Source organism: Chelon labrosus (genome assembly GCF_963514085.1).
Source record: "Chelon labrosus genome assembly, chromosome: 23".
Lineage (NCBI taxonomy): Eukaryota > Metazoa > Chordata > Actinopteri > Mugiliformes > Mugilidae > Chelon > Chelon labrosus.
In genome coordinates this window covers 15453329-15479565 of record NC_140356.1, presented here as the reverse complement: position 1 = coordinate 15479565, position 26237 = coordinate 15453329, and the positions used below count along the sequence as shown (strand labels likewise).

At 42.2% G+C, this 26237-nt stretch overlaps 2 protein-coding genes across 3 annotated transcripts in view; one reads left to right on the top strand and one right to left on the bottom strand.

Moving 5' to 3' along the window:
* The window catches only part of LOC311508448 (fatty acyl-CoA reductase 1), a 44651-nt gene extending 27668 nt beyond the window's left edge, over window positions 1-16983 (top strand). For both annotated transcript variants that reach the window (XM_084573207.1, XM_084573208.1), the window contains exons 3-12: window positions 4259-4434; window positions 8183-8362; window positions 9540-9717; window positions 11808-11852; window positions 11958-12076; window positions 12984-13051; window positions 15159-15330; window positions 15431-15560; window positions 15815-15942; window positions 16381-16983. In XM_084573207.1, coding sequence (XP_084429333.1) covers window positions 4259-4434; window positions 8183-8362; window positions 9540-9717; window positions 11808-11852; window positions 11958-12076; window positions 12984-13051; window positions 15159-15330; window positions 15431-15560; window positions 15815-15942; window positions 16381-16543 — 1359 coding nt within the window. In that variant the 3' untranslated portion in view covers window positions 16544-16983. The remainder of the gene's footprint in view (window positions 1-4258; window positions 4435-8182; window positions 8363-9539; window positions 9718-11807; window positions 11853-11957; window positions 12077-12983; window positions 13052-15158; window positions 15331-15430; window positions 15561-15814; window positions 15943-16380) is intronic.
* Window positions 16984-19840: 2857 nt separating this feature from the next.
* Window positions 19841-24663, bottom strand: LOC311508325 (endoplasmic reticulum-Golgi intermediate compartment protein 2-like). The gene is made up of 14 exons (XM_084573034.1): window positions 24585-24663; window positions 23791-23924; window positions 23446-23554; window positions 23318-23364; window positions 23165-23232; window positions 23037-23077; window positions 22528-22629; window positions 22352-22447; window positions 22170-22225; window positions 21414-21512; window positions 21139-21236; window positions 20868-21030; window positions 20247-20326; window positions 19841-20171 (listed from the first exon to the last, which is right to left on the bottom strand). The coding sequence occupies exons 2-14, from the start codon at window positions 23894-23896 to the stop codon at window positions 20091-20093; spliced, it is 1146 nt and encodes a 381-aa protein (XP_084429160.1). The 5' UTR covers window positions 23897-23924; window positions 24585-24663; the 3' UTR covers window positions 19841-20090.
* Window positions 24664-26237: the final 1574 nt, after the last annotated feature.

Below are 26237 nucleotides of genomic sequence, written 5' to 3'. Positions count from 1 at the left end.
GGAAGGACGTATTGTGACGGCATGCACCTGTACGGGTTAAATTCAATTTCAAGTCACTTTATAGTTGATCTTCATTGTTCTTGATTTGAAAGATCTGGTTATTCCTCGGGGTTATTCCTTTGTTTACATGTTATTTGGATTTAAAAAGTATAACAACAGAGAAGAGCTGCACAAAAGCAAAGCCACATGTAAGACTAAAGGTTAAATATTGTTTTGAAATCAGAATCTAATCGATTCAGGAGATCGATAGCGGCACCCAGCTCTACTAAACACTTTGGTTCAACTACAGGAAAGGCTGTGGTGATGTTTCCCCCCCCCCCCACTCGATGTGTTGCAAACTGGCTGACTATTGTCTTCCTGTACAAGGCAGTTTGCTCACTGATGCCTGTGGGCCGGAGAAAGCTGCAAGGGGTAAATGCGAGCGGTGGAAGGCTGGCACAAGAACGCTTATCATCCAAAGAGCCATTTACAAAACAACGCCTCAATCCCACAATGCCGTTTCTGAGCCTGCGCCTGTAACAAAGAGCTCTCTGAAGCCCACGTAGGACGGACTCATTCACCCTTTTGACCCTGATGCACTCTCTCTCTCTCTCTGTCTCCCTCAGCTCTGCGTTTTTCTGTCATTTAACTACATCCTGACAGATGGCGTTCTCGTTCTACAGTTTCGGTGTGAGCTGCAGTCGAAGTCCGCTATAAAGTTGTGTTAAATTGTCATCCTTCAAGTGTGGATTGTGTAGCGAATGAGGATTGTATTTCAGTGTTACAGCAGATTTGCACAGCCCGCTGATGAGTGACGTGAGCAGCTGGGAGAAAAATGAGAAGCCTCTTGCTCGGGGCTGCACGTGTAGCTTCAGCTAGTACAACTTTTACTTTTTAATAAAAAAAAATGTTTACAACGATAAGCCCCTTTGACTGCATGTAAGTATATAATGACAAAACAACATTTAAGCTACTCGTTACTCAGATAGTCCGCTTATGGCACTGAAATCTTGTCCAAACTGAACTACTTGCTGCTTGTTTCTTCAAGTATTAAATGTGTATCAAACACTATAAATGAAAGGTGCATCTCATATTCTGTTGGCGAGTTGATTGGACGATATTTTTTAGGCTCTTGATATTGACATGTATTGAATCCTCGCATCACTCTGAGCAGTTCCTCCAGAGCTTGTGTTGTGGCCAAGCGTTTCTTCTAAGTCAATTTCAAACCTCATGGCTGTCTACGAAGTGACGCGTTGCAGCTCCTCTACTTGTGCGCGGCCTTTCCCGCCCCACCAGAGACCGCACTCTTCTTCTCAGCTGCAAGAGTTCTTGATAAGTTACCACATAACTTTGTTTACATTTTGTTTTGAGGGTAAACTTCTCCTCACACTTAGCTTGCGGATAAGGTGGCGGATAAGTCAGCCAAAACCTGGGTGGTTTGTTTTTGTTGCTAAGCTACACACCTCAAGGGAGGAAGTTGAGCCGAGGTCAGTGCGTGACATCAACGGCTCCATGAATCACACAGTTAAGAGTTTGTGCAGAATCTGAGGGGGAAATTGGTGGGGAAGCTGCACACTGAACCTCTTCTTCATCCGCTGCTCTCTGCAGACTGTCGGCCCCTGTTACTGCCAGCTGTTGGTGTAGAGCACGGGGAGGAAAAATAATTTTTGCATTACATAATAATAACAGTGCCTCACTGTAACAGCCCTTCCCCCCCTAAGTTAGAAATGGCTCTGGGTTATGACACTACAATACTGTACATCAGGACTTGTGCCTAATATGGGCAGCGTGGTGTGCAGTGCTTGGAGAGGAGCATTAGGAAGCAGAAAATTGATGAGGACACAGAACGTGAATATAAACAGCTGTTTGAAGCTCTTTAATTCAACATCTGTCCTCTTCAGAAAGACAGCTCTGCTTAGTAGGACACTCGCAGAGCGGCAATTTCATAAATCATTTCGATGCCAATCCTTTCACTCCTCTCTCTTCTTCTTCTCCTCATGCCATCCTCTTTTCTATCCATCCGTAAAATATCTTTTTATGCAAAGCCGCCGGAAACGGCAGCCGCGATGGCAGCGAAAGGAGTCGCTAATCTTTCTGACTCCTGAAAGGAACTGAGGAATTTGTGACGTAGGCTGATTCTGCTGCTTTGGATAGCGTCTCCTGACACAACAGAGGCTTCACGCGCGGTTCTGCAGAGGCTCGGGACGCAGTGCTCGGCTCGGCTCTCCGCAGGGCGGCAGGCGGCAAAAGCCGTTCGAGGCACGAGCTGGTAAATCTAGACGAGAGTTCACATAATCCCCCTCCATGTTGGAATGTCGTCCCTCGGTCAGCAAACAGCCGTGTAAACAGGTGGAGTAATGTCAAACCAGCGAGGCTTTGTGTTGAGTTACACGTGTTTTTTTTTTTTGTCGCGAGCGGGACAAATGTTTGAGTCTCGTACTGTCAAACAGAGGTCAGAGGGTTTTGCATCTAGAGTCCTGATAGTGTTATGTATACAGCAGGGAGTGCATTTCTTTCTTCAATGAGGCGATTACTTTTCCGGCCTGACTCACTGACCTGTGTGTGTGTGTTTACATTGAGACATTTATCAGGAAACACGCCTCAGTCTGACACAAGGCACAGGAGAATAAACCCCAGCTACCTGTCGGAGCACCTCAACAGAGGGAGACGTAACTGAGATATGAGATTTGCACAGTTATATAAAGAAGTTAATTGCAGAAAAAACAACTCTAAGATCAATGAGTGCACATAACTAACTGACTCACTGTCTAGTCTTTATGACGCATTGAAATGAATGCTCTTCTTAACCTAATTAGGGATGTTTTAGCAACTGCCAGTAGCTTTAGGCATTATAATAATAATACACACAGTTTAAACTAATGCACTCTAAAACAACGGTCCAACCGCCCTCGATCTGTTCTTAGAGAGAAGGTGATTAAACTGTGAGGATGTGGTTTGTGGTGCTCATACACACAGGATGGATTCTTTTGATGATACTCATTGATAAAAAAATAAGCTCCTGCAAAACAGTTCAGAAAGAACTGCAAACTGTATCCTCCAAAAATAAGTGTGAAGCTTAGAAAAACTAAACACGGCTGTTATAAAGCGAAGACTTGTTGGATCACAGCTGTACTGGACCACAGTTACACATTAGTTTCAGCTTAATGCACCTAATAATAAACATGGAAGTGCGTGTTAACCACCAGTCAGACTTAAGAATTTGCTTTAACTTGTTTGGTATTTATTTCTTTAATGACAGTCCTGTCATTTAATCTGTAATGGTCTAAAATGAATGAATTATCCAGAAAATATACTTTGTTTTGATATGTTTTAAATGCGTAATTCATTCATTCATTCATTCATTTATCTTCTATACCTGCTTAGTCCTGTTAACGGTCGCGGGGGTCTGCTGGAGCCTATCCCAGCTGTCATCGGGCGAGAGGCGGGGTACACCCTGGACAGGTCGCCAGTCTATGGCGCAGGGCTAACACAGAGACAGACAACCATTCACACTCACACCTACGGCTAATTTAGAATCACCAATTAACCTAATGAGCATGTCTTTGGATGGTGGGAGGAAGCCGGAGTACCCGGAGAGAACCCACGCAGACACAGGGAGAACATGCAAACTCCACACAGAAAGGGATTCAAACCGGTGACCTTCTCGCTGTGAGGCATCAGTGCTAAGCACCTCGCCACTGTGCCGCCAAATGCGTAATATAAAACAAAATATATTGTGTGTGGTTGGGGCTGCAACTAATGATAGATTCATCTGTATATCTGTCAGTATATATCAATAACTTGCGTGTCCAGATAATAATTTACCATAATCTGTTAGACTGAGAATAAATTTCCTCCATATTTAACAAGCTGTCGGTGTGGAGGCTCGCTCTGCAAGAGATCTGTCTGATTGTTGGCATCATCCTCAGCCTCACTACTGTCTGACCTGTCCTGTGTTATCCATGTTTACTGTTAATGTTTTCATGTCGCCAAAACACGGATTATTCAGATAAGAAGGAAAAAAAAACTAAATCTGCTGGTAACGGCCTGAAGTGATTATGCAAAGTGACACATTTGGTTTTGCTTACATCAGATTTGCATTCCTTGCCACGCTTTCTTAGCGTCAGCTGTCGAGTCGGTTTTAATAGTTCTACCCTCCAGCTCCGGTTCAGTCAAACCCTCTTATTTGTTGCCCTGCAGTAATTAAATGTCACCGATGAATTGAGTTACTGTTGAACATCTTCCTCTATATGTGTGTGTTGATTTTGTTCTCTGGCAGCTTTTCGACCGAGTGAGGGAGGACAACCCCGACTTCCACCAGAAGATCATCCCCATCAGCAGCGAGCTGACGCAGCCCGGCCTCGCCATCAGCCCCGAGGACGTGGAGAAGCTCGCCGCCTGCATCAACATCGTCTTCCACTGCGCCGCCACCATCCGCTTCGACGAGCCGCTCAAGTGAGGATTTCACGCATGAACACAAGCACACTTTATAGGCACGATCTCCTCCCTGTGATTCTGCTCCTGCTGCTGCTTTAATGCTGTTCATACAGTTCATAACGAATTCTGGGGAGCTTTTAGCATTCAACTGAAGCAAATGATGCATACACAACTTTTCTTTATTTTGGGGTAAACTATGCTTGTAGTCGGAACTGAGCATCTCATTGAGCTTCATATAAAAGAAGAAGTAGATGAGGATGTGAAGAAATCAACCGTTAAGGTCGTCTCCAGTCCGATGTCATGACTTGCCAGACAATAGATGCTTCTTTCTTTGTTCAGGTAGCCACCGTTAAAGCAAATATTAAATCAGGAGATGCTGAATTTCATGTATTAATGAGTCATACAGAAGTTTAAATGCCCCAGTAGAGTCAGTTTGTCATCAGATAATGTTATCCACTCAGTTTGTGGAAAATAGTGATATGATTCCTAAGTCCTGGTAAGGATTTATCAAGATTTATATATATATATATATGGTCTAAAAGTATCCACCACATTAAATAAACCATTTAAACGCAGCTCTAAAACTTTGAGTTTGTAATAACCTCTGAAGATAACATGGAAAATATGTTCATCAGGATGCAGTAAAAGGAAGAATTCTACTCCACCCTGTTAGTTGCACAACCCGTTTTTTTGTTTTTCTTAATCAAAGTCTGTGAGTTCAGCTTTAGGAATGTAACAATAGACAAAAGAATCAAGTTGTTTTAATCATTTGAATCTGATATTTATATAATCTGGGGTGAACAGCGGACATGGAGTCAAACAATTCACATCATATCAGCCACTGAGTCACCGATTTGATGAGTCATCCTGCACTCGGGGGCGTGTACTTACGAATGTATCCAATAGGGATGTCCCGATCGGTATCGAGGGCTAATCCCGGCATTTCTAAAAGGATCAGATCAGTATCGGCCTTCAGCCAAGCCCGATCTTTTGTAGTTATTTTTTTTAGGCTTGCCATAAATCAAAACCACGTCCCTAGAGTCAAAACATCGTCTTGATCTTCGTTAGCTAGCATAAACGCTGCCACAAAAAACAAACATTTCAACCCTCTCCTCGCTACATTAGCTTTGACAGTGTTATTTATCGGATTTAATACAGTCGCATGGTGCAAACGTGATATGGGAGAATACAATGAAGATAAGAAAAGTATGGCTTTTTCACGGAAAATAAGATTCTTATCCGTCTGTCTAAATATGTGGAGTTACTATAGATTGTCCAAGCTGGGGCCGGATGACTCTTAAAGCTCTCTGAAAATGGGTTGTTTACGGAGGCTGGTTAGTTTGAGTGACAGTGCAGTTAGGATGTAGCTACAGCACCACTCTCCAAACAGATTTATATTGATCTGTTACTGCTTTCACGGCTCTCTCTGTCCTGCTGCGGCTTTCCCGTCTCGGGCCTGTGTTTACCTTCCGTCCTCTTCCCTCCTTTTCCACCCCTCTTCAACCGGCTTTCTGTGTGTTCATCTCTCTTCCCAGAGTCGTTTCTCTCTCTCTCTCTCTCTCTCTCTCTCTCTCTCGTGTAGCGGCCGGCTGCCTCGTAAGCAGCGCCGAGGCATAAATCAGCGTTGAAGGTTTTGAGACCTGGTCCAGAGCTTTTCAGGCTGGTGTTTATCCTCTACAGGTCTTTATGCACACTTAAAGGATCATTACTGTTTATTCAACCTCGGATTATATTTTTGGTGGTTTTGGCGCTCGCAGTTATCAGTAGTAATAACACTGTACTTGTTAAAATAAGCAGTGAGATTTGTGACTGGAGGGATATAGCTAAAGAACTAGCGGAGTAAAGTAGTTTTAATCTATGATAGTTTTTAAGTGCAAAATATTTTGGATATCACAAGAATGAAATGGCAAGGGGTGAAAATAATTTTGCAAGGTATTTTATGTCGAATACAAAACTACAAAACCCTTAAGTTTTGGCCTTTTAGTTTGGCCGTCACTTTGTACTTTCGGATCAGATCTACACTCGCAGCCTCTAGTCGTCTCATCCGAATCATCGCGGCAGAGACAGATGGGTGGTGAGTCAGCTGCAGGAAGGAGCACAGTGGTGCGTCCATCTTTTCCTGACTGTCCTGCTGGCGTGACGCCCTGCATATGGTTCCAGAGGGTGGCGGGAAGAGGACACGTCGCCTACGCACACATAGCTCCCCTCCTCCTACCGCTACCTCTCTCATTTTTTTTTTTCACAAACTCACCTCCTGAGCACCACAAACCAGCTCTTATCTAGAGATTCCATCTATCTTTTAAGAATCTGGTTAAACAGACCCCTCTGTGTTTTTGTGTTGTCGCCTCTGGCAAAACTGACTCTGTCATTATCGTCCTGCTGCATGCTGAGGTTTACCAAGAGAAGTTTGTTAGCGTTGTCAGAAAGTGGAGATGTATTTTTCCCATCCTTTTAAGGGTATGATTTTGTTCTGAAATCATTATACAGTAATATTTGTCACCTTAGTAACTGTTATTTCTGTCCAATTAAGGGAGAAGTGGTGTGCTTCTTGCCTGCAGTGGAGAGAGTTTATTTTTTTCTTTAATTATTCATCTATTAGCTATTCAGACATTTGTAAATCTGCTTAAAGCTGTTTTTTTCCAATTTCTAGTGATTTGTTAGTTGACTATATCATTGGGGTTTGTGTCTTTGGAGGACTAAATCTCCTCATTTGTATCCCGCTTTGTTTACGCACACATCATCCCTTGGCAAATACTGAAAAATACTGTCTTGTTGTTGACACGAATAATTATTTAATTCATTCATTCATCAAAAACTACACATCCTCAAATGGCCACTAGAATTTGGCTCCAAAAGTGAGTTAATCCCCACAGACCTCCGTGTAAAAATGTCCAACTTTAAAGCTGAAGTAAACATGTTTACACCCTGGTACAGAAAAAAATGCTAGGTTATCTAACTGACCTGTTTAAATCATATCAAAGCTTTAACTCAGATGGAATCAGGAACTACCAAGATGGCGACGGCCAGAGTCGCCACACTGAGCTTTAAAACCTCTCGGGGCGGCGTAACATCGTATCATCCATCTTTATCTACACTCTGTGGCTTCGATGCACCGATACCTGCTCATGTATATCTGGTAGAACGGTCATATGAGTCATCTTTATAGATGAAAATCACACGATAGCGTCAGGCATTTGATGAATGAGCAGCGCGCTACGCTGAAGGCTAAACCTGACGAAGACTAATGCATACCTCTTCCAGAACAGACGTGTAAAAAGATGAACTCGTACAGTGGGGTGATTCACTGTGCGGCTCTGTTCTCTGTATCCTGCTGCTGCCAGAATAGATGCTGAAGTGTTCGTAGCTGGATGAGTGGATGTATAAGCTCACAATGAGAGAAGAGAAGAGAAGATGTGTGCTCTTTTTATTTTTCTTTGCCTTTCTTGTTCAGTCATCTCCTCTCGCTCTCCTCTTGCTGTATGATTTCATGTCTCATTAACCCGTTGTGTCGTTCAGATCCAGCTTAAAATAATTTTCTGCAAATTCTCATCAGAATGAAAGAGTCAGCAGTCGGCAAACAGACATTAGCTCTCTAGCAAATACTCACCCCATCGCTGCCTTTTCCTTCACACGCTTAATCTTTAGTGCACACACACTCAAACTTTTTCCCTCCCACACGCCGACTCGTTTGCACGACCTTTTCCTCCCACTCGCACCCAGAAGACACACAGTCTTTAACGTAGCATCTCCGTCTCCTCTCCCGCAGGCACGCCCTGCAGCTGAACGTGATCGCCACGCAGCAGCTCCTCAACCTGGCCCAGCAGATGCACCACCTCGAGGCCTTCATTCACATCTCCACCGCCTATGCAAACTGCAACCGCAAGTACATCGACGAGGTCATCTACCCGCCGCCCGTCGAGCCCAAGAAGCTCATCGAGTCCCTCGAGTGAGTGGATGAACGGCCGGGAAAGAAAATCCCCAAACTTGTCATCGGTTGTGATTAATATATTTATTTTACATCGATGTCTGTTCAAAACCGTGCTAGTATTTAAAAGCTGGAGGTGAAGGAGGTGTAGACAGCATCACAAGAAATTAGTGCTTATATAATGAATAAATTGAATCTTATTGAGCCTTAAAGAAAATAACGCCGTACGAGTCAACCTCGGAGTGCAGTTCCACAAATTTCCACTTGAGGCTGAGTCTAAAAGTGAGTCAAGTCCCCACAGACCTCCATGTTAAAACGTTTACAGCCTGGAACAGAAACAGTTTTGCAACCTTGTCACCTGCTATGTCACCTGTTATGTCACGGTCTGTAGTTCTGCATAATTATGGGTGTGGCTGCTTTGAGTGTAAGGTGGGTGTTGCCTCAGTTCATGTGCTGTTTGCATCTGCGTCTGTCGGCAGTCTGGGCTCCACCTCGCAACGGCCGGAGCAGCCAAAATAAACTCCAAAAAACCCTTGGCCTGTTTTTGAACTGAAGTCAGGTGGAGCAAGGCGCTGCCAAGATCACAACAAAACACTCCGGCGGGTGACGTCAAAGGGAGTTTGTCCGTCTTTATATCAGAGTCAGAATCCGTCCAGTTTTATCTGAGAAAAGTGCAAACTATCAAAACAAACTGAACGGTCACATCCGTCCACTTGAGTTCAGCGGTTGACGGGATGAAAGAAGGAATGTGGAGTGAAAAGGCTTCTCCAGCGCTGCACCTATTTTCACACCTGTGCACACAACTGGACGTAGAAAAGAGGCTTCATTGTGCAACTTTGTCTTTGATAAGACTGAAAAAGTTGCTCAACACAGGCGCACCTGTCCGTCTGAAAGGAGGTCAGCTGATCGGCAGGAGCCCAGAACAAAGCTCCATTAAAAGAAAAGACGGTTTAGATGTTGATTTTTATGTAACATTTAAGTTTCTGCTGAACATGCAGCCTCATTTTATAGATGACTGATAATATAAGACTTGGTTGTTCTTCCATATTGTTATTAAGTATATTCCTCCGAGACGCAAGCATTACAAAGACCATTTTTCATCATAAATCTCCAAGGCGGCGCATAATCACCTGCTTCTTTCTGGGTTAAAAGCGCGTTTTTCCATTTCTCTGACTCGGCTCTTGCTTCCTACCTCCAGGTGGATGGATGACGGCATCGTGCGGGACATCACGCCGCGGCTCATCAACGACAGGCCCAACACGTACACCTACACCAAAGCCCTGGCGGAGTACGTGGTGCAGCAGGAGCAAGACAAATTCAGCATTGGCATCATCAGACCCTCCATAGTGGGAGCCAGCTGGCAGGAGCCGTTCCCCGTGAGTCCGCTCTATATACATACATACATAACTACATGTTGCTCAACCTGATTTGTAAATGTTAATCGGCGTGTTTGACATTCATGAAGAGTGACCCGGCCGTGACTTCTAGATGATTATGTGTCCTCCTGCGACAGTAAAACAAATGGAAATAGGATATCGATTGATGTAATCCTGCACGGGTCAATACTGCTCCCCTGTGGCTTTTAATTTAAGTGGCCTGGGATTAAAGCTTAAATTGGTTAATATCTGAGCTGAAGACCTGCGCTTTCCTCAATCAACACGCTCGGCCGCTGGGATCAGAGAGGGTGGAGGGGAGTCAATGGGACACGGAGGGTGAAGACGCTGTTAAAGTCGAGGTGGAGTGAAGAGAAGATCGCAGAAGTTGAACGGTTTAGTGTTTCTATAATTGACCTGCTGCTGCCAACATCTGTATTTAACGATAAAGTCACATTTTGCAGCTTCTTAACGTTGCAAAATTATGTGAAATAAAAAATCTCTGGACCAGGTATTTTCCGAAACAGGATATGCAGAAGAACCCAACCATCTCACTGTGTCTTTTACTGCCTTTTACACACTTACTGAAACAAACGTTTTGCAGAAATGAAAGCATCCATAACATTAATTTGGTTATGCATTTCTTTGTGTTAGAAGATCTATCAATCAGTTTGAGAGTGATGTCAGGTTTCAGTTCTCTTCATCCAGCTTCCTAAATGTAAGGATTTGTTCATTTTACTCCATTTTTTTTATATAACTGTGTATTGCTGCAACAGAATATTTTCATTATTCATTCAATGAAAAATAATATTTCATTGCAGGTCTTAATTCTGCATCTTGGTCAATGTCCTTCAATGGCTAAGTGGTCAGAGCAAACTGTAGTGGAGAAAATAAAAGCATAAACCTAGCTTGAAGGAGAGACTCGGTTAGATGAGCAGCTTGTAGAAGAAGATTTTTGAATTGTGATGGCTTATTCGGGCTTTTTATTTTGAGCTTGTTTGTCACTGTTTATAGTCAACTGAGATGTAGAGTTTAAAAGCTTAACCCCTCCCTAACAGAATCCAGGTACTCAAAGATGATGCTCCACGAATTAAATGGCAACACAGGAAAGTCCTTGTTTATGTTGCAGTCAGGAAATGTGGCCGAGTGTTTGCTCGCTGGGAATGTGTGACTGCAGTTCCTGGCTCCGCGCTCCGGGCTGCAGTTGTAAGCTCGGCCTGGCAGCGGCTCTTCAAAAGGCCTCGCTCACACTTGGCCGTGCAATCGCCTTGGCAGCCCGTGCCAGTAGGCGCTGGGGGGGCGGAGGGGGGGCGCTTATTTGTGTTTGTGTGGTGTGTTTACAACCGCAATGTGCATCGACAATTTGTGACTCTGTGAATCTAGAAGTCATCCGATTAACCAATGCGGATTAACAAAGATGCTTCTATGTCTCTAGTCTGGTATGAAGCCATTGACAGTCGGTCTAAAACCACCTCTGGCTCCAGTGGTCGTCTGCAGCTTCTTCTCCTTCTCCTTCTCCTCCTCCTCCTTCTTCTCCTTCTCCTCCTTCTCCTTCTTCTTCTTCTCCTCCTTCTCCCCCTCCCCCTTCTTCTTCTTCTCCTTCTCCTTCTTCTTCCTCCTTCTCCTTCTCCCCCTCCCCCTTTTTCTTCTTCTCCTCCTTCTTCTTCCTCCTTCTCCTTCTCCTTCTCCTTCTCCTCCTCCTCCTTCTCCTTCTCCTTCTTCTCCTTTTCCCCCTTCTTCTTCTTCTTCTTCTCCTTCTTCTTCTTCTTCTCCTTCTTCTTCTTCTTCTTCTTCTTCTGTGCACCTTATCTGCTCTGTATTATTAGACTGGGGATCAGCCTCAGCCTTGACCACATAATGAGCCTCCAATCCTGCACATTAGGAGCTACAGCAGTCTATTACCAGTGGTCTCATCCATTTTTAATGGCGCCTAATTGAAGTCGACAATCACCGCTTCCCAGCCTCTTCCCCCTCCCCACCACCACCACCACCACCACCACCACGTCCTCTTCAGGAAGTAACCTGAACAGCGTTGCCGTTATAATCTAATCTACGAGTTGACGTCAGCAGTTTTCTGTGTTCTTGCCCCGCAGGGTTGGATCGACAACTTCAACGGGCCGAGCGGCGTCTTTATAGCTGTAAGTACAAAAAGCAAATAAATAAATAAATAAATACTCTTGAATATTAAAGCTCCTTGAACACAAAGGCACGTTTTTTTGGAATTCATGTTGTCCTGTAATCAGGCCGGAAAGGGCATCCTGCGCACCATGAGAGCCAACAACGATGCAGTGGCTGATCTGATCCCTGTGGACGTGGTCATCAACCTGACCCTGGCTGCGGGCTGGTACACTGCAGTACACAAGTGAGTAAACAGACCCAGAGCTTTGCTGGTGTTCAGCTCTATTGCACAGGGTTTTTTTTTTTTTTGTAAATGAACTGATTAGAGAAGCATTACAGGGTAAGAGAGTGATGTAATGTCACAGTTAGTCAGCAAGGGACAGATGTAAACATAACTTGTATAGGTTTAGTTTCGGAAAATGCCACGACCTACATTTCCCATAATGCAGTTTTTGTTTTTTAGCCTTATTTTCCTGGTCTTTCAATCTTCTTCGGACAATTTTATTCACAGATTTATGTTCGCATTCATCACTCCAAACATTAAATTGAGGAAGAACATTATCAACCCTTACTTGGCTCGGTTTTAAAGACAAATTGGAGCCCAAGAGAAGCTTGGTGTCACCGTCTTCTATCATGAGCGCTGTTGGAAAGTATTTATAATACTTCACCGCTAAATATAGAGTAGCATTCAGAAGTCCTTGTTGTTGGTCTATCTTTAGTTTGCAGCAAATTTAAATAAAGTATCTGGAGGGACACCTTGCCAAACTGTCGTCTGACATATTTCCAGTGCAGTTTTTATTATATTTTTAGGAAAACAAAGATTTGTGTAGTAATTCTTGAAGGAAGAACATGAAATACATTTGTAGTTGAGCTATTTTCACATCAGGGCAGAGGTTTTTTTTTCTTGAAACTGCTTCTCTCACGTCTTACTGGGTCAGATTTTCCAAACTGGAAACAATGCGGGGGAAGATTTGAGGAAGCCACTCCCTTTAAAATAAAACAGACTGCCAAGAAATCCCAAAAAACATTTACCCTCACAGTTCAGATCCAATACACTCATAAATGTAAATGTAACATCAGTGTCGGAGCCTAAATAATGAATGAATGTCTGTATTTTTTTATTGTGACCTTCACGTCTCACCACCTTGCAGACCTAAAACAGCCCTGGTCTACAACTGCACAACCGGCGGCATCAACCCGTTCCACTGGGGAGAGATCGGTAGGTGACGCCGCGTGTGGCCTTGTTTGAAGATAACAGAAACCTGCCAGGGCAGACGGGTATTTATAGAGCCGTTGTGTCTGCGTCTGCTGGCATCCCCGCTCCATTGTCGTCCCTGTTTGCTTTCATCATCATAAATCAATACTCCAGCGCTGTGACATAATGTCGCTGCAATGTGGAGGTTTGTGGAGGCTTCTGGTGGAGAGAGTCTGCCCCCTGCTGGACAGAGGCAGAAGATGGATTTAGTGGGGACTGTTAAATGTCCTTTTATGTCCTTTAATATATCGTATATATACGTATCTTAAGGCTTTTTGAATATGAAGCAACTTTTAGAAACCTTTTTCCAACTTTACTTGTCAACCATATTTGCCATTTCCTATTATTCAATAGATCTTTGACAGTAGCACCACATTTTTGCACGCTTTAAACTTATCCAGATCAGCTCTTTGTCGTTTTAATGCAGCCGTCAGTGTTTTCCTTTTAATTCAACTGATCTGACGGACTATTTAATACGGTTTTAGTGTAATATGATAACATAATAATAACGAAAAATAAGCTTTTACATAAAAATAAAACTGCCTGAGGGCCAAGTAATGGTAATCGATTGATTTCTTGGTGTAAACTTTTGATTAATGCGTTATTGATTTGTCTGTAAATTGTGTGAAAATAATGAAAATGTGCCAAAACAGACTCCAAAACCTAAAGATAATCAATGAAGCAGTAATCTGTTTACTTTTCTTTTAGCTGACTAATTGATTTAGATGTAAGAAATGGGGGGAAAAAGGCTGAATTTTAATTATTAAAGGTGATTAAATTGATCCCGATTCATCCCAAAATACGAGATTAATTACATGATTCCAACCTTAAAGGAGTACAAGTACATATTGAATTCATACTACGTCATCCCTTTCCACTGTACAGTATTTCTGCGTTTGAGCAGAGATGATACGAGTCGGTAGAGCTTAGAGTCGTCCTGATTCGAGGTCATGACAGAAGCGATGGGATTGCATGTGGAAAAACGAAAACCTCATTGTTTCCCCTCCCGGTGGTTACGGATGTCCGGCTGGCAGAAAGTCAAAGGACCCACAGATTAGCAAAACATGCCTCCCTTCACCAGGGAAATTGCTAGCAGATGGCTCCCGTCAGGATTAAGTCTCATCGCTGGGACGACGGACGAACTCGTCTCACTCTCACATCAGAGGACGAGGGATGGAGAGGGAGCTAATTTAAACATCTTCCTGGATGAGACGTTGTTTGGGGAAAAATGATTGTTTGCTAGCAAGGAGGATTGTGGGTAGCCCCTTCCAAGCAGGCTGCAAAGGAGCCAAACCACAGCTGGCTGTCACCTCAGATCCGGTCAGCTCAGCCCCCTTTGCAACAACTACATATCTGTTGCCATGGAAACAACCCCTGCAAGGCCCTAGATTGCGTGCCTTGTGTGTGATGTAATGTCTGTAGTCACATGGCCACTGCTGGATTCTGGGAGGAGGAGGAGGAGGAGGAGGTGGTGGAGGTGGAGGGATGGTTGACTGCGCTGCCCAGTGGGAGAAACCCATCGCGTGGGCGCTTTCTGGCTGATATCAGCCCCAGAGCAAATCATGCCGCGGTTAAATCTACACGCTATGATGCCCCGACTAGAAACCACAATCTGTGTGCGTCTGCCCCGTCTGACTGTTTTATGTTTGGCGAGGGAGCCTGGCTCGTGTACAGAGATTTCAAAGGATTTACTGCAGTGCTAGTCCCACTTTTATTTATTTATTTATTTATTTTGCCTGTTTTACCGTCACAGAGCTTAGCATAGGATTATCCGAGAAATAAATACCCTTAAATAATGTTGATGTTAAACAACTTTTAAAAAAAACTTTTCCAATCATCTGGATATTAAATTAAATCTGTCTGCTGCGTGATTGGGTTTGGTGTTTTAATCCAAAGGTCATAGCTTAAAAAGAATGTGCATCTCCTTTAAACATTTAAACATGAGCCATAGAATTACAGAACAATATAAAACAGAGACATGACAGCTAGACACACTTTGCTGTCGTCTTCAGCAAATCTGAAACGGCCTTAAATTTTGTTAAATGTTCTTCTCAACCGTGTGAACTTGCAGAGCATCATGTCATGTCGTCCTTCAAGAGGAACCCGTTGGAGCAGGCTTTCCGCAGGCCCAACGCCAACATCACCTCCAACTACCTGATCAACCAGTACTGGATCCTGGTCAGCCACAAGTTCCCTGCCCTCCTCTACGACTTCTTCCTGCGTCTGTCTGGACAGAAGCCCCAGTAAGACTCGCACATATCTGTCCTACTTTATATTAAAAAAAAATAAATAAAAACATCTTAAATCTGTGTCCTAATCTGCGCCCCCCCTCTGTCGATGCAGGATGATGCGCATCTTCAATCGTCTGCACAAGGCCATCAGCCTGCTGGAGTATTTCAGTAGCCAGGACTGGGAGTGGAACTCTGAGAACGTGAGCATGCTGATGAGCCAGCTAACACCGGAGGACAGGAAGGTGAGATTTTAAAGTTTTACTCAACATTTACTCACAACTAAAACTTGTAATATAACTCTTCTTTTATGTGAGTAAAGGATCTGACTACTTCTTCTGAACAGATATTTTCTGAGAGAGCACAAACTCTCTGGGAATATAAAGCCTGCTATAAAAGGAGCCTATTGCGCCCCCTAGTGGGAGTTTTAATATTCACCTTTAATCACACACTAACAGCAGCTTTCCTTCGTCTCAACATCCTCCGATTTCTCTTGCAGACATTTAACTTTGACGTACGCCAGCTGAACTGGCCCGAGTACATCGAGAACTACTGCATCGGCACCAAGAAGTACGTCCTGAACGAAGACATGTCCGACATTCCTGCTGCCAGGCAGCACCTGAGGAAGTGAGTCGACCATCCGATTATCGTTTATACTGCTAAAATAATTTTTACGGAGCAACTTATGAGTTATAATATTTTAGATTTAGCACCATGGCACATTGTAAGACTTGAAATTTAAATTATTTGTGTATTTAATGTAACTTTAAATGATTTTTATGGATAATCTAAAGTATTTATTCTTACAGAAGCCAAAATGAATACGAGTTTGCATATATATGTTAATATTTAAAGTTATTTTAATAGAAAAAAACAATAGATTTTGACTTTTCATTTATTTACTTAACATTAACCCTAATATTTCAGTTAACTGGACACAAATGGCAGCAGATTTGACTTTAACAAACTATATTACTAAAGGATTCATCACGTTACTGAATCATACAAGTTTAAACTTTCGTTTTTAATCCGTATCACTTCCTTCTCTCTCTTCCCCTTTCCCAGACTGAGGAACATCCGCTACACCTTCAACACGCTGCTGGTCGTATTCATCTGGAGGGTGTTTATCGCCCGCTCCCAGATGGCCAGAAACATCTGGTACTTTGTCGTCAGCCTCTGTTTCAAGTTCCTCTCCTACTTCCGCGCGTCGAGCACCTTAACCAACTGAGTCTTCCTCGCCGCCTCGAGCCAGAGACGGCAGCCCTCGCCTTTAGCCGTCAGCAGGAAAGAAAAAAATAGTAATAAATAATGATCATCTGAGACTGATCGTCCACTCCTTCTTAACGTGGACCAGCAGGGCTGTCTACAGGTGGGGGCTGCAGTTGAGAGAAGCACTCAAAAGGGAAAATAAGAGGTCTACTAGCCATGAATTATTTGTTTAGTTTGGAAATCCATCATCAGTACCAACACTGTTCAGTCACCAAACCCCGTCCGAGAAAGTGTTGTCATTCATTTTGTACCTACTGTTTTCCCTCTCTCAAAGTGGCCAATTATATATGCAACAATAAGCCTTTTGTGTGACTTCCATTTTTCTTTTCCGCCCTCTTGAATCATTGCCTTGCCTTGTGATTAATTTTTTTCATACTTGAAATACGGCAGTGGAGGACAATTTCTACAGGATTATTTTGGTTCTCTGTTTTGTACTGTGGTGTGGTGGTGGGGGGGGGGGGGAGAGGCGGGGGTGATGGAGCTCCAGGTCCTCTCTTTAATACGCAGGTGATTTGGATATCTGTGTGTCTTGCATTACGTGTTAATCTACTGCCTTTATAAGATCCCACTGAGAAAACACAAAAAAAACAACTCACCAGTGGCTCTGTCTCGAGGCCAATCCACAGATTACTGAGGCTAAAAATCTGACTTTACAAGACAACCGCACGACTACTTACAGATCTGCCATCTTTTCCTGCTGTTGTCACTTATCTACGTCGGTGTGTCTTTGAACACGAACCTCTTTGTTTTCTTTGAATGCTCATCCACTTTTTTGCCTGTTTGTACAGCAGTTTGTACTGAAACTAAGTTTACTACTTTTACATCTTTATACTTGCGTCAAAGGCTAGTCCAGTTCTATGTGGTAGACCTTGGCAGTGTAGTATATATATATATAAATATATATATATATAAGAGTACATCAGAGTGAAGTTTGTTTGTATAGCCCAGTCCATCTTGTACAATGTTCTTAACCAAGCTTTCTAAGAGGAACTTCAGCAGGTTATAGGAAAGATAGTTCAAAGAGATCCCCCTCTCTCCGTCAGCTGAAAAAGAAGCCATAGGAAGGAAAGATAACGCATGGATATTATAATAGAAATGCAAAATGAAGGATTACTACATAAAATGCTTGTGACGTAAAGCCAAAATTTAAAAAGTTGGAAGCAGGAAGTTGCGTCAAGACTATTGGACTTAAAGTACGAGTCAGAGTAGGCATGAGATAACTGTTTTTTTTTGGGGTTTTTTAAGTTAACCATCAGTTTATCTGGAAAAATAAACACTCGCATAACCATCCAGATAAAATATTCTGTCTGTTGCTTTAAAAAATAGAAATCCAGATGATCTTCTTCAAAATCCCTTCACAGGAAACAAAGCTGAAGAAATGGGTTTATTTTTATAATCCTGTTTTAAGAGTTTTTCTAACAAAATACAGCAGCAAATGATCAAACACCACTGAGAATTTATTGGAGAGACTGATGGTTATCATTGTGGCTTTAATATTAATGCATGAGAGGAAAAAGAAATGGGGTTTGAGGAAGGTCCTCATAGGACACTAGTGTGGTTAAAAAAAAGCTGTCGGGGCAACAAGCGGACTTTAAGATTCATAACATGTGAAAGTGAAGGCTCTACTGTCTGAGGAATTCTTGGGGCGGGCCTTAAGATAATAATAAATGGTTTGTTAGGAGGGAGAGGCTTTTTAAAACTGCAACGAGCAAGAATTCAAAACTACTACAGAGAAGTTGTATTATTTAAACGTGTGAGTTGTCCAGCCTTTGACTGCCAGTAAAACAAACTTTATTATAGATATTGAGTTTCATCTGCAGAGGAGCGATCGTTCAACGCCTTAGCTGCAAATAATCCTACACGGAAGGAAATGATAGGGGACCAAGGAAAGAGCCATGAGGAACTCCGCACCTTACAGAATGAAGAAATCGATGAGTCCAAACCTCAAACACAGTTCTAGTTTAGGGACTTGGTTAAGATCCTGACACTACATCCTTCCTTGATAACCCCAGTTTTGGAAGATCTGTAAATAGAAGAACTTACACATTATTCTTATAGACTACCAAAAAAAAAAAAAAAACCAACAACTTGTATTTGACTGTTGATTTTGTTTGTTTGAGTGTCTTCACAGGACGACAGAGCTTCCCACAGAGTTTACCAAAAGTATTAAGTGTGTCAGGCGAGTCCGGTGTGTAACTAAACAAATGACAAATCTGTGTACAGTGTGTGTGTGTTTATATGTTGCGAGGCATTGACGGGAAAAATGCATAACAGCGACGAGCCTTTATGGGAGGAGGAGGAGGAGGGGAAAAAAAAAGGGACAAAACTAAATAAATGTTTATGCAAAGCCCCATGTCTGGTGTAACCATGGAAACTGTCCTGTTGGTTACAAATGCGGGGGGAGGGGTGGGGGTTTAACGGCACCTGCATGTTGAAGCGGTTTCGTCAGTTCTTTTAAGAGCTACAGGGCTACTTTTAACGGTGTCGTCCGTCTGGAGTCTTTGCTCGTCCGTGTGTCCGTTTTGACAACCAATTTTTTTTTTTTTTTCGTCTTTTTGGGTGTTTGCCGACCAAATGCAAAAGCACTGTTGGTTTCCGTGAACTCCGGGCTGGAAGTACAGCCGTTTAATGCATAACCAATGACTTCATCTTAATTCTTTTGTGGGTGTCCTTTGCAAAAAAAATTAAAAAAATAAAATAAAAATGTTCCCTGCTCTGACAACACTTCAACGTCTGCTTGGCAAAAACTGAAATAAACTAGAGGAGAAAAAAGTGCAAGTGCGTTTAACTTTCCTTCTACCTTAATGTTTTGGGTTTGTGGGTAAGAAACTCGGCTAATCATACGACTTCTGTTTCTACTTTCAAAAAGTTGTTTAGAGTTATCCGAGAGACGTAAGACTACAAATTTATAGTAAAAAAAACCTGTATCCAGTTGCCTTTTTTGGATATACCATGACCTGGATGACTGAGAACCTTGACAGACCTGTTTCACAACTACCTTTTTATATTTAAATCAGCTTTGCAAAGGTCCCATAACTATGACAGCACTAAAACGTAGGTGTACGCCTTTAAACTGTCATGTAGTAAGGTGGTTTAGCTACTTCTTTCTTCTCTTGTTGAGTTATTTTAAAAAGTTATCCGATTCAAACTGGTTGTTTTCCACACTTTAATGCTGTAGGGTGGGGGGAGGATGTTAGTATTGATAAAGACTCTTTTTATTGGCGTTTAAACTTTAATGTAATTGGATTAACCACAAACCAACTGCTAGTACAGCAAATGGAGCTGGACTCGTAAATAACCGCTTGTCGTAACTCTATTTAATTGAACAGCACGGCGTGTGTAATGGACAGCTTTCAGTAGAAAAAACATTTTATGACGGACAGCAGTTCTAACAATAAAATAAAATAAAAATACACGTATATAAATAAATAAACACACATTTAAGTTTATGTCGCTGCTTCCTCGTCCTAGTGGGAGATGGTTTGACGACGCTAGCTGATGTGCATCTACTCCTGAGGGCCGTTGTCAGCCAGCAGAGGAGTCCTGTGGTTGTTCAGGTTATTCATCTGGTTGTGCAGCTGCACGTCCTGGGACGGATTTAACACAGGGGTAAGTCTAAAAAAAATGTTAATGGAGAAGGATGAATGTGGGTCAAGACTCACCTCTCTGGGTCTGTAGACTCCGAGTTTAAAGCGGCAGCAGATGATGTCAAAACAGAAGCCCACGAAGCTGTGAAGCATGCCTTTTAAATGCAGAGAGCAAAATTAAGACTAGATTAAATTAGATTAATGCAACATATTTTGTTATTATACACCGATAAGGCATAACATTATGACCACCTTCCTAATATTGTGCAGGTCTCCCTTGTGTCTCCAAAACTGATTTGTCAGAGAACGGACATGGGCCTTCTGAGGGTGTCCCGTGGGGGGACTTTGGGTCCTATGTGTTGAGGGGAGGTGGCCTCTATTGTGGATCATCCCACAGATACTTGATCAGTTTGGGATCTAGTGAATTTGGAGGCCAGGTCAACACCTTGTGCTGTTCTTTAAGTTTTTTGTAAGTTAAAGCGTTTTTGTGTGGGGCTGCTTCCATCAAGGAGTGTCATTGCTATGGGGTGGGGGGTGGGTGCTACATGTCTAAGTAACATCCACATGAATGAATGCCAGGTCCAAACATTTCCCAGCAGGACACTGAATTGTTCTCCTGTCATAATGTTGTGGCTGATCAATGTTTTTCTGTTCTGCCGCTGTTCTATAAACGAGAAGGGGTTAAATCAGACTTGCCCGTCGTGGCGAAAATGCCCCCAACAATGCCAGACAGTCGCACCAGGAACTTCCAGAGAGGCATGTGCTGCTCGCTGACCGTCACCATCAGAGAGCTGGTGTCGTACTTGACAAAAATGCCTGAAACGCCGTGACTGCCCGCCGCGTGGTTTATCACCCGCTCCTTCAAAACAGAAAGCGCAGCGTTTAGCCTAGCTTCACTGAAACTCTTTATCCTCTGCTTGCTTTTCATTAGGTCGTGTTTTCAAGTTGTTTCCATTGATTTACTCACTCTCTCGGTCACAGAGTACTGGTGTGTGTCTGCAGTTATCTTGTAGGTGTTCAGTTTGGTCGGCACCACCGTAATGAAGTACTGGAACATCTGGTTATCTGTGACAGAGGTAAGAATAAGTAGAAAATGTCCCATTATTACACTGTTTTCAACGTCAATTACAGCGTTTTTTTTGTAAAAGACGCTCCTTTCATGTCAGACGTATTTAATAACACAAGGTGAGTTCAGGACAGTTACTGTAAGAACCACTTTTCCTTTGAGTCGCAGTAGCTTACTGTTAAAGGTGATTTTCTCTGTGCCGTCCAGAGGATTGATGATGCCTGGTATCTCCTCCCCGAAAGACAAATGGTCTATTCGATGGGAGAAGTTGTACGCTGTAAATCAAGCAAGAGAAGGGTGTTCAGGTTCAATCAAGGCCGTGGAGAATCACTTTTAAGTCGTCTCCGCACATGTACGCCTGTGTTGTTTGAAGTTAATCCTCTAACTTTTTGAAAAAAAGGGATAAAGAGTTCTAACACTACATTTAAAGTGCTCATAAAATCTTGCATGTCATATGTTTTGTCACCAATACTAGTATTTTTAGAGTTTCCTAAAGAAGGCTTTAAAAAAAAAAAAATCTTGATGACTCATCCTGCACTTGTGGGCGTGTACTAATTAAACGTCCAATTAAAATCTTTCTTGAATTTTTAGGTCCCTCCCTCCTCACTGTGTCTCTCCTTCACACTTCATACTCTGTTGACATGGAGTGGGCGGAGCCTGATTAGGCCATTGGAGCTGACCAATCAGAGCAGATCGGGCTTTTTTGGGAGGGAGGGGTAGCTTCACCAGGTGTATTATGTTTGTGGGGACTTTAATGGTTTAATCTCACTCATAAATCTGTGTCTCATATTTAATTTATCTTTGGTTTGATATACCAAGGTTGGGTGCTACATTCCACTACGTATGCGGCGCTCCCTTTACTTTGTCTTCCTCCACACATAGGTTGTAAAAAGACCTTGTAGGCATTACTGGAAAAACAACTCTACACTCACTGTCATGGCTCACAAAAGCTGCGATGTGTGCATGACCCTGGGGATGGTGAATGGGCCTGGAAAAGAAACACAGTGTAGTGAGGCCAGTTTCTTTATATATATATATTTACATTCTACAGATGGAAGACAGAAATGAATTCATATCAGTCTTTGCATGAGCCTTAAGACGTAAACATTCTCACTTTCCCACGGTGATGTGAAAGTTTCCCGCCACCTTGTTGACGTACACGTGTCCGTGTATCCTGCAGGCGTTGAGCGGCTCCGCGGGCCCATCCTCCCTGCACGCACAGCGACTTATTAGCAGAGCGATCGCCACAGACACTGATTAGTTAAAAAGATTAATTTATATGAAACTGACCGCGGTGGCAGAGCAGTAGGAGCTCCCTTCAACAAACTCTTGTAAAGGACTTCCTGTAGAGCATGTTCCTCTCTCAGCCTGTTCTGGATGAGGAGCAGCGTCCTGCGGGGATGAATCACAGGTTGCAAGATGATGAAAGCTAAGTGTAAAGAAACTACGCTTGGAATGTAGTTAAGCCAGATTTCTTGATTGCTACCAGCAACTGAGCGCCTGAGAAACGACGGCAAAAGCTGTCTCTGAGAGAAGAATAGTAAGTTTGCTTTCTCTAAATGTCAAAGTATGCATTTCAGTTTCTTTACATTATTTTAAAATGTTGAGTTTCAGCTTTGTATGAGCATTTTTTGCTTTAAAGTACCAATTAAAATAGAAACTACAACCAGGTTTGGACCAGAAATACTGCACAAACAAAACACCAGATCTAAACTTTTCTTTCTTTATTTAATAGTCTTCAAATTAAATAACATAATTTAAAAGTTTTACTGCACAAACACATCCTGCTTTTATCTTACCTTTGCCACAGTCTCTGTTGTGGGCTGAGTTCGAAAATTACCTGAGCAAAAAACAGAAGAAGAGATGAATTTAAGAAAAGCAACACCTCTATTTGCATCTGTGGTGTTTCGGGACTCGCTCCACTCACAGGCTCGTACTGCAGGCCGTTGGATGTGATCATGGTCTCGGCCAGGTCCAGAATATCTGCTCCGACATCTGTGATCACACGTGGACTTACATCTACAACAACGCTCTAACACGAGGAGCTTATCTACGTGATAAAGAAGGTCGGGATACTCACGCTGGCATTTCATGGCGACTGTGATGTCGATGTTGATTTTCAGCTTACTGAAATAAAGAAAAGAAATAAGACGATAAGCAGCGAGATGTGTTTAATTAGCATTTATTAGCTGAGCAGTAATGGCTTACCTGGAAAAATCCTTGTCAACGGCGTATTCATACTTCATCCAAGTATCTCGGTAAACAAAGAACTCTAAGATAGCCAGAAGTGCCATGGCAGTAAAGGCTATAAGTGACACTGTGGATGAGACACATGAGCAGATGAGGTTACTCTTACACAGTATTGTTCATTCATTCATTCATTCATTTTCTGTCCTGTGAAAGGTTTTGAGGGGGGCTGGAGCCTATCCCAGCTGTCAACTGGTGAGAGGCGGGGTACACCCAGGACAGGTGAATCACCAGTTAACCTAATGAGAAGAAGAATATTGTTGTTTTTGGCTTTCTTGTTTTTTTTCCCCCAGAGGGATGTCCCACCTGTTCCTCCGGACGCTGAAGTCTCCACGTAGCTCTCCGACACTTTGGGGAAGGCGTCCAGCTCCTTCATGAGGCTCAGGGCTTTCTTTCTGGACAGACGCCTCATCTTGGGGTCCCGGGATGTTCTCCACCTCCTTCATCGCAAAAGAAAACATAAGCAACAGTTGCTTTATTAACAATACAAATATTACCACAGGAAAAAAGAGACGACAACAAGCTGATCTTCAACTCTGATAAAGTCAAGAATCTAAATTGTTGTTGGTTTAATTTTTCTTATTCAAAGCTGATGACATTTATGCTCATTTGTCGTTTTACTGGTCTTTAGTAGTACTAGACGCTGCATTATTCCCAAGTGGCTGTCATCATATAAAGAGACAAATCACTTCTTCGCAGATATAAAAAAAAAATTAGTCTTTATGTTTACTTTTTCTTTATCTTTTTTCAAACACTTAATTATGATTGAGACAAATAAATGAATGATATTGGAAATCAAAATCAATTATACCTTCAAATTAATTATTTATTCTTTATAATACATTAATTTCTTGCCGATTAAAAATAAAATTTTGTATTAAATTGACTAAAACCGGTCCAATACTGTGTATTATATAAATTATTTTAATATTAATGCTTATACATACATGTTGCACCGCTAAACAGCCCATTTAAGGAGCATATGTAATATATGTATGTAAATAAACTGTCACACACGTTAAATCGCCTATAAATATAATAATAATACCGCAGAGAAACGTCAGGAAATTATAAATAAAACTGCTCATTGTTTATCTTACCTCTTTTACAATGTGTTTAGACGCTAAATCGTGCAGCAGCGTCTCACGAAGCCGTAATCAACCTGTTTCCTGCTGATCGACATACATTCAGATCTTGGTACACCATGATCCATGATGCTAACACAGACAGGTGGGCGGGGCCGGGGCGGGCTCGCTTCTTCCGCGTCTCGGAACGTCTTGACGTTGGCTTGTACGTAAGCGTGTACGTCATGCACACACTGCGGACGCGCAGGCTGCAATTTCGCCTCTCAGTCAGGAGGTGGCGCCAAAACACCAAATGGGGACCAGGCTAGAAGAAGAATGTAAATTAAAAAAGCATAAATATTCGTGTTTATTGATTTAAATGCAACAAATATATAATACATTTCAATTAAATAAATTTAAATAAATGTATATGATCAAAAAACATTCTATATATAAATAATGCAATTTTGAAATAATATATAAAAATAATATTCAATTATAAAACAATGTCATTTCATGTAGATTTGTATAACATAAAAATATTAATTCAACATGAATTATTTTTTGAATTTATTGTGTGATTATCATCATTTTCTGCCTCGTTTCAGTTTAAATTGACCTTTGAAATGATTATTACGAATATAAGCTGTAATAAAATACGGTTTGTGGTGCATTTTAAAGTCTGTTTTGCTCAGATGATTTACAGCTAACTTTCATTTTCTATATGTGTTTGCAAATGCTTCTCATGTTGAGTTAGTCTATTAGACCTTCTTCTTTCCAGAAGTTGTCCACAGCCATTCATCAGCATCTTGAGTAGCACTCACAGGTGATAATTAACATCCAGGAGGTGTGTTTACATGCGTGCCATGGATCTGCAAACTAGACATGAAGCTGAAGTCACACAGAGCTGACGAGACTCTCTGAGTGATTAATGTGAAGACGTGATAATGATGTGCTTCAACAAAGTGGTGCAGGATTATCATCTCCAGGACAAAGGAGGTGTTTAGAACAAGCTTCAGGCTAAAAGAATGCACCAAAGAAAAACAAAAACAATCCAGGCTGCGGATAAACCTATAGTGAATCACATGTGTCTTCTTGCATGCGCCGAGGCTGCTTGCCTATGCAGAGTAGCACAGATGGGCGTGTGGGGGGATGGGTGCTGTCAGCTCACAGATCAAGCTGTGGGTCGGTGGTCCCATTGCTATTCACCACACAAGCACGTAGGGCATGTCAGACACGCTCCATGGAGACATACCAGGGGTGGATGCTGTGTTTTGCTTTTTTTGTGTGCGCCTCTGAAGTGTCTGTCGTTAGGTGGAAAAAAAAAAAAAAAAAGTGTTAAATGCTGAGCAAGCTCTTTGCTGTGAAGAGGCGTGAGAACACGAGGAAGACGAACAAATATTTAGTGTTCTTTCTCTTTGAATCATGTCGGCTTTCTTTATACATCACTGATAAGTCAGTGCTGATGCTGCAAATATGGATGAAGCAACTTAATGAAGGTTGTAGTCTGCTAAAATATATTTTTTATATATGTTTAAGGGTATTTTAGTTGCTCATTTGAGCTAACACAGTCAGTTATATGGCTTTACTCTTGATATATAAGGTTAAATGAGTTACTCATCATGAGCTGAAATTCATAAAAAGTCATTTTTATTCCAAATATAGATGCAGGTGTTTAAAGCAAGTTGT